General features: G+C 35.9%; 1 protein-coding gene across 3 annotated transcripts; it reads left to right on the forward strand.

Annotated features, from left to right (window-relative positions):
• The first annotated feature begins 2,344 nt into the window (after positions 1-2,344).
• LOC125271486 lies at positions 2,345-7,372 on the forward strand. 3 transcript variants are annotated; one of them, XM_048195531.1, is made up of 7 exons: positions 2,345-2,396; positions 4,114-4,407; positions 4,597-4,863; positions 5,024-5,035; positions 5,483-5,566; positions 6,415-6,438; positions 6,566-7,372. In XM_048195531.1, exons 1-7 carry the CDS (start codon positions 2,375-2,377, stop codon positions 6,583-6,585), a joined length of 723 nt encoding a protein of 240 aa, XP_048051488.1. In that variant the 5' UTR covers positions 2,345-2,374; the 3' UTR covers positions 6,586-7,372. The 3 variants fall into 3 exon arrangements, with proteins under 3 accessions (XP_048051488.1, XP_048051489.1, XP_048051490.1); XM_048195532.1 differs by lacking the exon at positions 6,415-6,438; XM_048195533.1 differs by lacking the exons at positions 5,024-5,035; positions 5,483-5,566; positions 6,415-6,438.
• Positions 7,373-13,255: the final 5,883 nt, after the last annotated feature.

Genomic DNA, 13,255 nt, shown 5'->3' on the forward strand with positions numbered 1-13,255 from the left:
ACAGTCATACATCATTTCATGACAACAGACGTAACACGACACTGTTGACATTATTTTTACGCCCACTAGAGCACAACCCAAGTTGGGTAAAATATGGACAAACCCAGCAGGTTGGGTTAAAGGGCACCTATTATGCCCTCTTTCACAAGATGTAATAGAAGTCTCTGGTCTGGTCAAGTTTCAGCTTAAAATACCCCACAATTTTTTCCCCTATTTGGGGGTGAGCAAAAACATGCCTTTTACTATATTAATATATTGCTGGCTAAAAAAATAAATCCAAAATTGGTTGAAAAAAATGGCTGGGTGAAAACAACCCAATCCCTGGGTTTGTCCATATTTAACCCAGCATTTTTTAGAGTGAGGGGCGCATGACTTCAAAACAGAAATATAGGTCGTAATAAGGTGCTTGAAAAACGACCTATAGGGTCGTTTTTTTTTTTTTTTTTGGAGGACAGTCTCCATCCATCATAAACGTGTACTCAACACAGCTCTGGGGGGTTAATAAAGGCCTTCTGAAGCGAAGTGATGCGTTTGTGTAAAAAAAAAATCATTATTTTATCAAGTTATGAAGTAAAATATCTAGCTTCCACCAGACCGCCTTCCATATTCAAGTTTATATAAGTTGATTAGGGAAAGCGTAGCGAAAGCATATTAAAATATCTCTGATTGTGTTCATCAGAAGGAAGAAAGTCATATACAACTAAGATGGCTTGAGGGTGAGTGAAGCTTGGGCTAATTTTCATTTGAAAGTAAACTAATGCTTTAATAACTGAAACTCAAAAATTGTTTGCAAAACTATGGGAATTCAAACATTTTTGTTGCTCTTTAACTTGCACTAAAACATGTCATTTATACCATCGAAGTAGCAGCAGAGGGTGCTGATGGATTAACAGAAGTGCAGCGGTTACCCTGGAAACCCCATAAACAAAAAGTATTTAAAATGCTTCAAACAGCCATTCAGTTTTTTGTAATCTCAGTGTTGTTCATCACAGCACCAAATACTTAATACTTAAAGACTTAATAGGCTATTTACTTTCAAACTTAAACATTTTTATATTTTAATCTGGACTACAACATGCCCTAATGATTGAAAATGTTCTGATTATTTGTTATTGTTCAGTAACAATTACTGACATAAGGCTTCATTAGTTGACATGTTAATTCTTATTACCAAACTGACAGTGAAAAATACTTATAAAGCAATTATTAATGTTAATTTCTTAGTTAAAGTTTAATAACATTGCTAAAATCAAAAGTTGTTACTATTATTTAATGGACCTGAGTTAAAACTAACAATGATCAGTTGTATTTTTTAACTAATATTAACAAAATATAATACCTTCTGTAACAAATGTAGCGATTGCTCATTCTTAATAGTTAATGCATTAACTAACATTATATAATGAGACCTTATTGTAAAGTGTTACCTGTGATTCTTTATAATTCTTTTGCACATTAATCCATTTGAAACATTTTACTTTAGATTTTTTTTTTTTTTTTTTTTTGTGTATTGTGTTATTGTATTTAAATGTTCAGAGTTCTTTTTGTTATAAGAAAAATAATTCTTAAACCTGTTATGCTGACAACACTTTTTTTGCAATTTATTTTAATAAATAAGTGATAATACCATATACCATGATAAAAGCTTCAGCAATTATCACAACATGAAAATTTGATACCGTCACATGCCTAGGTAAATATGTTTACACGGCTTTTTAAAAATGCCGGGTGCCAGTGTTTGACATGCATTTGACTAATCAGCGTTCACTCACATCACTGATAGTTCTTATAGTGCTGGTTTAGACCCGACTCTGAAGTCGGAGCTAGTTCCCCCAAAAGGAGTTCCTAGAACTAAAACCGTTGTGTTGTGGTTGTTTAGCCTAGCACATATAAGAACTGAAATAAAAGATAAACTTTTCTTCCCATTACTGTGTTGTCATTGTAATGCTGGAGCTGGAGAAAGCTGACCTCCTTTTCTTCATGGCAATAATCAGTAACCTAGGAAATGGAAAAGAAGTGGGAAAAGGGGGGAAAAGAAGGGAAATAATGAGTTTGATGATGGACATGAACTAAAAATGTAAATATAAAATGAGTTAAAGGGGACCTATTATACCCATTATACAAGATGTAAAATTAGTCTCTGATGTTCCCAGAGTGTGTATGTGAAGTTTTAGCTCAAAATACCTCACAGATAATTTTATATAGCATGTTAAAATTGCTTTTAGTGGTTGAGCAAAAACGAGCCGTTTCAGTGTGGTCCCTTTAAATGCAAATGAGCTGCTGCGCTCGGCCTGAGAGGGCGGAGCTTCAAGAGCTCGTTCTCCCCTGTCCGGATTCAGTCAGGACGCACTATAATGTCAGAAACTGCGAATATATGTTGCATGGAGATAGAACAGGTATAGTTAAGTTAAATTACGGTTATAACTTATATTGTCTTCTTTTTTTTATCCACTATAACTAACAAGCCTGTTGAACCGTTCGAATGATGGCCAAAACTATAGACCTTATGTAGCCCCGCCCCTTTTCAGCGCTGCGCTCGTTGTCTTTTGACTTCCGGTTTGTATTTCCACAGCGATCTTACATTTATGAATGAACTGCTGTTTTAAAATCCTCCGGGTCTACTGACATTTGTTAAGACATCTGCTTTAAATATAACAATGCTCATGATAACTTTCATTAACTCTACAACAAGTAAATCCACTTAACCAACTAATTATTCTTTGACAACGATGCCATATAAATGTACAGAGCTACCGCAAAGCGGAAGTTCAAAGACAATTTTATAAAGATGGCGGCGCGCTTGTTTCTCTGGTAAATAAGGTCTATACAGATGAGTTTTGTGACGTTTATTGTACTTAACACAAAAGATGAAGAGCCCGTTTTTACTCAGCTTAATAAAACACTGCAAGTGCGCATTTATCCATAAACTCTCTCTCTTTCCCTTGTATTATCATCACCATCATACATAGCGAATTACACAGAAACACTCATTACAACTGACTATAAACAAATATATAAAGACCTTATGCCTTTCGGGTGGTGCTTAATAAACGTTATACCCGTAAATAAACTCAGATGAACTGTAATAAAGTGCTCTCACCTTCATTACTGTTGTATCCAGTATCACTCTAGAGGCTGTAAGCTGGATCACGAACAGTTTTTACTTGTATATCCTTGAGTAGCATATTTTTAGCACAGTCTGTTTTATATTGTCCCTTTGTATTGATATTCGTTCACTAAGCAGTCCGGTGTGAAATTATTCGCACAGACATAAACGAATTTCGGCAGAACTGAGGGAGAATTTTCCTGGAAAAGCAAGTTAATCCACCTCGTTTTCAGCAGCTCAAATTTCGGGAGTAAATGAAGAGAGCTCTGTGGATTAATCCATCCAGCTACAGAACACCTAAAACACTTGGGAGACGTTCTCGTCAGTGCAGTAATGAGGACTCGCTGTGAACGCGCTCAGGGCGGGTCTATGTTCAAACGGCAGTGTCTGTCAACATTCATGGGCGGGGCCTGTGGCTTTTGTGACCTCACACTGCCAGGGATCTGGAAACGACTTGTTGTGAGACACTGCTTATGATTAATGGGGATTAAAAAAAAGCAGTGGGTGAATTTTTATCACTATAGGGTGGTTGTTGAAAGTATGAACATTAAACATGCACTTTAAATTTGTGTCCTATAGATCAGAGTGAAAGAGCAACTCAATGCCGCATGTTTGTGGTTTCTGTTTTTGCACTTCCTCTGTAATCTCTATTCTTAAACCTCGTCTTGTGCGTGTAAAGACATTCTGAGCAAAATATACTGTCGAAGAAAAGTGCATCAACGTGTACTTTGTCTAACAAAAATGTCACTTGCTTGTTGGTCGTCATGGTTGTTTGTCGTCATGGTTGTGTTCATCACTACAGAAGCTGTTTCAGGTAGATTCACATGATGTTTATTACGTTTTATCAAAGATGGCGCAGCATCTGTTTTTGTCTACCCTAAAGCAGTTTTTTTTTAATGATATAGTGTATTGTAACCTAATTTACAAATATTAAATGACTGCAGTGAATGACAGAAACTTGCTTGTTGAATGTTGACTAACATACTCTCTCATATTTTATCCATCAGCTGTAGATGTGTTGAAAGCAGTGGGTGATCAAGTTTCTTTTCGTCCAGACAAATTCATTCCTCCTGTCAGCATCATCTGGAAACACATAAACACTGCTGGAATGGTTGTCAAGGCGATTGAATGGGATGAAGGAGAAAGTCTAATCCCGAATCCCAGATTCAAAGACATCACAACTGTTGATGAGAAGACTGGAGAAATCAATATCACTAATCTAAAAGTCGAACATAGTGGAGTTTATACCATTGACATCAACAGTAAAGAGCAGGAACAGAGATTCATATTGACTGTTATGGGTAAGAAGTTTTTCTTTTTTTTTTCTCTTTTTTTTACCTTGTATGAAATAAATAGTGATCCTTAGTCTGTTTCATATTTCGTATTGGTATTTATTTTTTTATTTACAGGCTAAATTGAATTTAAATTTATCATAAAATAATATGTGTTTTGGTCTTGGTAGCATTCATTTTTTGTTGTTTCTTTCAAAGAGCCTGTCCCCAAAGACCCTGTCATAGAAGTGGAGGAGATAAAAGATAATCCTGATGTTGTGTATTTGGCATGCAAGTACAGTGAAACGATCATCTGGAATAATTCTGCTGGAGAAACACTGAAGATCTCGAAGCTCCATCCGACAGGAGAGTCCATCACAGTCGAAAAAAATGAAGGAAATCCAGATAACGTCTACACTTGTACACTCAAGAACAGAGTGAGTGAGGAGACCAGTGATCCAGTCTATAAGAGAGATCTGTTTAATGGTGAGACTACGATTTACTTAAACATTATTTACTAAAGCAGAAAAGCATATGAATAGTGAAAATAAAATGAAAATGATTCATGTATCAATGTGTACTTTGCTAACAAAAATATCACTTCGCTGCTTGCTGTTGGTCTACATCGTTGTGTTCATCACCACAGAAGCTGTTTCAGGTATGAGATCACAAGCACACTTTACCAGACAGACATTTCACAGAAAGAAGTTTGTTAGGTGTTCCCACAACTCATCTTGAAATTTGACATCTTGATTTTTAATGCTCTCAGTTGCTCCTCTCCACCAAAAGACTTATTTTGTTTATTTTGAGAGACACTAAGCATGTTTAAATTAGTTTGGAGAAGAGATAAAGCAAGAGCTGAGAACTGTCATCATCTGCTGTGGTCATTTTTCATATAGTGGTTGTGGTTGATCATCTTGCTTGTTGTAAAAAACACCATGTTTGCAGTTTCTTCCTCTATATTCTGCAGTCTCTTCATATTCAGTGTATTTTTAAAGATCTAATTCTGATCATTTAAATCTGTTGACATTTTTTATAAGCTTATATATATATATATATATATATATATATATATATATATATATATATATATATTTTTTTTTAGACAGGGGATTTGTCATTTGGATTGTCATTGTTTTGATCTGCATGGCTTTTATCCTCCTTTTCCTGTTTATACCATCTTTATATGGTAAGACTACTATTGTGTTTAATCTTTAAAACATTGGAAATGTATTTCTGTGCTTATTTCCTTAAAACTCAAACATTCAAACCTCTGTCCGAAACTTAACAAAAATTGCCATTTGCAACCTGTTTTACTTTCATAATCTGACTGTAACAAAGCTGGACTCAGGCAGGGATCCATATGCAAAGCTTTATTAAAAGTGAGCGTGGTCGTACAGGCAGGGTCAAACAGGGACAGCAAGGAACAGGCAGAATCGTGGTCAGGATATAGGCAGTAGATCAGGGCAGGCAGATATCGTTCACAGTCCAGATAACAAGAAACAGTCCAAAAGCAGGAGGCAGAGAATCATAAACAGGTAACAGGCAGGATCAATAACAGACAGGCAGACAGGATACAAACGCTCAGAATTGCAACCAGGGAAAACAAGACTTCACAAAGAGGTGGTGTGTATGAGTCTTAAATAGTCCAGATAACAAGCTACAGGTGTATGTGGCAAATGATGATTGGTGTGGAGTGTGCATGTGACAGGTAGGAAGGATTATGGGAAGTGTAGTCCAGGAACAGACAGAAATCGTGACACTGACATGTATCTGTGTGAAAGCAGATATTCTGTGAGAAAACAAATTGTTTTATCCATTGATTTAAATGGATTATTGAAAATTCCAGAATGGAGCCATTTTGCTAAAACAATGATTTAAATGAGTATAAAAGTCTTAAATTAGGCTATTGGTGAACATTGAAGAAAAGGAAAGAGCATTTGATGAAAGATTGAAAAGGATGCACTCATTAATTGTGTATTGATGCTCAATTTCATGTTGACTGTAAATGATTGAGTCTTACTGTTGTTGTTTAAGGTTATTGTGCTGAAGACGTCCAGAGTAAGTTTACGTATTAATTCCTTGTGGAAAATAATTAACGTGCAAAATCACAAATCAAATGGATCTTAGTCTGATCAACTTGAACTGTTTCAAAATATACATTAAAAATGAGCATTTTTCCCCTCAGAAATGACAGTGATTGACTGATGCTCATCATGAACCTTGTGACTCTTCAAAGCCACACGTGGATCTTCGACACATTTGTCTGATCATCGGCTCTAAATCTCAGCTTTACTGAATCATCTGGAGCTCTGAACCGTCTGTGCCTTCATACATTTCTGAATCTAACATATGCAAATACTTTGTTTTCTAAGTGACAAGATGAGAATCTCTATATAGTCTATATTTTTAATTTCACTTGCTCTTTCAGTTTCGGTTGCCATGAATTCATTCAAACGGTCAATGCGATATTTTGTCATATGAAAGTTTTATGAATATCTCTATCCTGACCCTTTTAAAGAATTAATTCTGTAATAACTGATACATGAACCTTCTGTAAAAATGAAAGAGAAAACATTTGCATTTATCAATTTTCTTGTAATAATTTGAGTTTCTATTGTATTTCTATAGCTAATATTACTTGTAGTCTTTGCATTAAGGATGGTATTTATTTACATTTTATTTGAAAACCAAGTCACTAGAATCTACTGTTATCTTATTATTGTGGCAAAATTGTATTTTCACAAAGGTTTCCTTAAAAAAATACCTTTCTAGTTCTTATGCAAAGTAGAACATTTAATCAAATCACTAAGAATAATTCATAATAAAATAGGAGATATGATGAAATCTTTCATGTACTGTAAATGTTAGGTTTTTTTTTCCCTGCTTATGTCTGATATTGTTACATAGTACTAAAATAAGTGTATATATTTGATATATCTATGCTTAAAACAGATCAGGTAAAAATACTGTGTGCACTGTCATTTTTCTTGCAATAAAAAAGTTATATAAAATGTTTGTAATGTTCTTGATGGCCACTAGATCAGTGAATCTCAACCTTTGAGTAATGGACCATATGGAACGATCCTCAAGGACCCCAGAATATTTATTGGTAAAAATTATTTCATTAATTATTAGGCTTAAATGAAAATATCATCACAGTGAGACTTGGTAACCACAGGTAAAACCATACATGGCTACTCGCTACCACTGTCAAATGATAATATATGTTATATAGGTCAAAAAACACCTAAACACAGGTAAAAACTATACACACCTTCACAAAGAATTATATATTCCCCTACCCACCTAATAAATATATTGCAATATAAATGGCTATAACATAGTTTGTTTGTTTTTTGCACATTTCCACAAACCATGGTAATTTACTTCAGTTTATTCATGGTAAAAGTTTGTGTGTTAGTGTGGTGATTTTGGGATTTAAAAGTCTTATCTTCATTCATGGCATGTTTTTCCTGTTTTCCTCATCAGTCTTGTTGGGAATGTTGAGGCTGTTTCATCCGATTTAAAACTAGTTTAATCATCGAGTGTTTTGTGGTTTATAACCGAGAGGTGTGTGTCGAATTTGGTGGATCCAAAGTGGTCAATATTCATATTCATGCATTTTATGTGATGATGTTTTCAGAATTAGTTGCTGATTTGATCTTGAACCTTTATATTAAAATATGTCTGTTATCATTTATTCAGACATGTGAAAATGCAAGATCTGCAAAATTCCCTAAAGAGTGTCAAAACAGCCCCTATATCTATTTTCATCTTCTTTTTTTTTTTTTTTGACATTTGACCAGTCTATGACATAATGGATAAATCCATTTGACCTTTTCTTATTAGATCAAAACATAAGTTTGAGTGGGATGTAAGTTTTCCTATATGCTTATGGTATAAAATGGCCTGTGTGTTTGATAGTTTAGCTTTTTCTTTGCTCTTTTTGCTTCTCGCATCTCTTCTGCATCTTCTGCTTCTTTTCTCATTTCATTCTGCAAATGTCTTCATTTTGTTCCTTCTTTCTGTATATTCTTCATCACTTAGATGCAATACTCTTGATTTTATTATTATACTCTAGATTACAATACTCTAGATTTTAACTATTAAGGCGAGACTCCCCGGGTAAAAAAAAGATATCACCATACTTCCCCAGCTGATTGATTACATTAAAAATTGCAAACATTTTTTGTGTTACAAATTTTCTAAAATCGTATGTTTAAATATGCAAATGAGGCATTATCTATATGCACTAAAAATATTATAAATATGTGCTAATTTGCACAAGTTTCTAGAACAAAAATCTGAATACTGGATGACGTCAGGTTTAAAATTCTCATTTAAGTTTTTTGACATATTAAATTCAAAGGTTTTTAGAGAGGGAATTTTGGCTATTTCTTTTTATCACTCCATAATTCAGAAAATTCTATCAACAGCCAGAAAAAAAAAAGTTTCACCATTTTGTTTAGGAATAAAATGTTGTATAAAATCAGGCAAATTATATATCAACAAATCCCTCTCTAAAAACCTTTAGAATATAGATATATATATAGATATAGATAGTAAAGTTTGGTGTATGAAGTGGAGATTTCTGACTCAGAGCAGGAGAAAAAAACTCATTTTGAGAAAACAGCCTTTAAAGATATTTAATGTACGTGAAATCTATAGAAGTGCTATAAAATATACACTTAAAAGTGTATTTTGGATATTTTCTTCCCACCAGTCTGAAAAAACACTATGAAAAGCTAAAAAGCACAAAATCTCAAAATTGACAGGTGCTTGAAGAAACAGTGTTTTTGCCTGTAATGTCTCCCCTTAATTAGCCTACTTAATTCATTTGTTTGTCATTTTTATTTAATAAATTTGTTATTCCTTATTCAAATTTGAACTCTGACATAATCATTGCTGGACTGCCTGGATCTCATTTCCTCAAGTTTTTGCATCAAATTGAAACACTTCTCACTAGATGTCTCAACGCTGTTTAACAATGGACAAACGGGACACACATAATGACTGCTGAAATATTCGCACGGAAAACGTTTCTCAGGTCAGCAGGAATATAGCCGTACAGCTGCATGCACCACTGCGGCCACGATATCTGACCACATTCAGCCGCACCGCCAGGAGAAGAGATGGAGGCGCGGGCCAGGTGAGGTGATATGATTGGCGGGCTGGATTTGGCCCGGGGGCAGACAGTTGACGAGCCTCAGACCTGCTCTACAGTCAGTCCTTAAGTCTGTCAGTCAGCGCCTAAATACTTTCAGAGTAAAATACAGCAGAAAAGCGCATGAACGTGTGCTTTGTTTGAAGATGGTGCTTCTAAGATACCTGTCGACCGTCATCTGTGCTGTGTTCATCACCACAGGAGCCGCTTCAGGTACTTGATTAGCTTTCGATCAACGACAGCATAAAGAACAAGAGAGAAAGTTTCTATATATTGTGTTCTTTACACGTTTTCATGTATAATACATATTTCGATACCATACTGCTATTGGTGCGTTAAAGTCACTTTCGGAGTATGCCTTCTCTAAATTAATTCCACAAAATAACAACACTTCTACTTCTAGAAAATGTAGCTCAAGAATGTGCATTGGTTGTATGTTGCTTTTTTATGTTTTTAATTAATTTATAATTGTAAACTTTATCGTTACATATTACATTATGCTTTCGTATTTTTTGCTGGAAATCAGCAAATTTTGTTGTAAATAGAAAAGCCTGTCAATGTCACTGCTAAATACCTACAGGTATTGTGGTATTTCTCCATGTTTCTCAATGACACGCCCCAACTTGTTTAGATCGGGTGTGCTCACACTGTATTTAAGGTATGCTCACACTGTACACATCGTTCCACTGACTTCCAGCAAAGAGTATGAGAGGCGACACTTTGATACTTTTTGGGTAACAGCCACTAGATGGCGCTCCGGTAGCGCGGCCGCCATTATGGGGTGAAAATACTAACTGGACCATTGAATCATTCACATCTTACACACCCAAAATCGGCGAATTTCACTGCCAAATCAGAAGCGCAATAGAACAGTTTTTTAAATGAAGTCACCAGTAAATTGTATAATCCTACAGTAAATGTTGTATTGTCTTATATATGCTTTATTTTACCAGTTGTGGAATCCAAACCCTTCTGAGGTAGCGTAGTTAGCCTGATGTGAAAAAGAGTAATTATTATTGCTGATAGGAGATGGAATAATTACTTTATTAGGAAATCACAAACAGAATACAGGCCAAAATCTTCTAAAGCAATATACATTTGAGGGCGTTGAGTTTAAATATGTATGGTTTGTACTGAGAAAGAAAATGTTTCCACCTTTTATTTTAACTGCATTTACAGCAAAATGTTTTGTATTTCGACATAGAAGGCCTCCTCTGTAAATGCTAATGCATGAAAGTTTATTTTTCTGGAAAATATGCATGTTTATTATGCAAAAAAATAAATATTTATTTATTTTAATAGATAAAGATTACCATCAAATGTGGCCTTTATTGTTGATCTTTCTTTGATTATGGGGAAATACCATATGCATAAAGTTTCTTTTGCTGTTATTGTGTTTTCTTTCTTGCTTGTGTATATAATATAATATAATATAATACTGTATATTTAGGGCCCAAGCGAAAATTCGCGCAGGGCCCTCTTGTTTTTCTAAGGATTATTAGGGCCCAAGCGAAAATTCGCGCAGGGCCCTCTTGTTTTTCTAAGGATTATTAGGGCCCAAGCGAAAATTCGCGCAGGGCCCTCTTGTTTTTCTAAGGATTATTATTAGGGCCCAAGCGAATTAAGCGCGCAGGGCCCTCTTGTTCTTCTAAGGATTATTATTATTTTTTTTTTTTTTAGGGCCCAAGCGAAAATTCGCGCAGGGCCCTCTTGTTCTTCTAAGGATTATTATTATTTTTTTTTTTTTTTTTTTTTTTTTTTTTTTTCCGTCTTCCGGGGCTTTTTGGGGGCCTTAACATGCTCAAAAACTCTTGAAAATTGGCACACACATTGGAATCCGCGGCCATTAGGACGCCGGAGAGGCTGGTACCCGGGCGTGGCAGGGGGGCTCGACAGCGCCCCTTGAAAAAAGTCTGAAAATTTGGTCCATATATTAAACACGCTTGCACGTATTAGTATGAAACTCAGTACACATATAGACCTCATCGGGCCGAACAACTTTCGTGCTCTAAGTTAAACACCACGCCAACAGGAAGTCAGCTATTAAGGGTTGTTTGAAAAACGCATGCTCTGGAATTTGATATACTCCTCCTAGACGATTAATCCGATCGCCACCAAACTCGGTCAGCATGAAGTCAAGACACTGATGATTAAAAATTGCCAGGGGATTTTTGATATCTCGAACGGTTTGGCCGTGGCGAGGCAACGAATTTATGGCGAGAAAAAGGAAACAGGAAATGTGTTATAACGTCTGCATACATATATTGATCTTTATGAAACTTCACGAGTGTGTTCGTTATAGGAGTCTGATCACATGGATGTGACTATTGTGAGTCAAAGTTATAGCGCCACCAACTGGCAGCAGGAAGTGTATCACTTTTTGAAATGTTTTGAGATCACCCTCTTATTTTTACCTGATTTGCTTCAAACTTCATCAGTGTAATGTCAATACACAGCAGATGTAGACCTATGACAGGATTTTTGATATTTGAAATATTGTTGCCATGGCAACAGGTCAAACTGTAATAATATTCTTGAGTGTTTTTGAGGCTCTTAACATGCTTCAAATTGCATGAAACTCGACACACACATCAATATTGTCAACCAGTAGACATGGACAAAGCCATAGAAATGGGCGTGGTGGAGGGGCTCAGTAGCGCCACCTTTTGACAAAAGTGGGGGGGTTAGTTTTTCCTACAATCACCAAACTCGGTACACATATTGTTCTCATCAAGCCGGACAATTTTCTAATTTACATTCATTAGCTCCGACCAACAGGAAGTCAGCTATTTTGGTTTGAATGTTAATTTTTTGAAAAAACAGGCTATGAATTTTATACTACTGCTCCTACAGGGTTTATCCAATTTACACCAAACTTTTTTTAACTTGTTGCTAACACATTGAAGTTGTTTAATTGCAAACGGATTTTGGATATCTCAAACGGTTTGGCCGTGGCGAGGCAACGAATTTATGGCAAGAAAAGGGAAACAAAGTGTTATAACTTCTGCATACATTAATTGATTTTGATGAAACTTCGGCTTAGTCTTCGTTGTACAAGGCTGATCACATGGATGTGACTATTGTGATTCAAAGTAATAGCGCCACCAACTGGAAGCAGAAAATGTGTCACTTTCAGCATACATTGAGATCACCCTCTTATTTTACCTGATTTGCTTCAAAATTCATCAGAATAATGTTAAAACTTGGCACATGTAATCCTTTGAAAATGGGCAGGGAGGAGGGGCTCTATAGTGGCACCTTGTAGTGCAGTAAATGTGGAGTGAATTTGACATAGTCCTTTGATGTTTAACCGTTTTAAGTGCCTATTGCCCGCTGTGCACAGTTGCCCTGAAGCCACCGGGGTGGCGGTGCCACCGGGCTTGGGCCCGCCATCGCTGCTCGCAGCTATATTTAGGGCCCAAGCGAAAATTCGCGCAGGGCCCTCTTGTTCTTCTAAGGATTATTATTATTTTTTTTTTTTTTTTTTTTTTTATTTTTTTTTCCGTCTTCCGGGGCTTTTTGGGGGCCTTAACATGCTCAAAAACTCTTGAAAATTGGCACACACATTGGAATCCGCGGCCATTAGGACGCCGGAGAGGCTGGTACCCGGGCGTGGCAGGGGGCTCGACAGCGCCCCTTGAAAAAAGTCTGAAAATTTGGTCCATATATTAAACACGCTTGCACGTATTAGTATGAAACTCAGTACACATA

Source organism: Megalobrama amblycephala, linkage group LG7, assembly GCF_018812025.1.
Source record: "Megalobrama amblycephala isolate DHTTF-2021 linkage group LG7, ASM1881202v1, whole genome shotgun sequence".
Lineage (NCBI taxonomy): Eukaryota > Metazoa > Chordata > Actinopteri > Cypriniformes > Xenocyprididae > Megalobrama > Megalobrama amblycephala.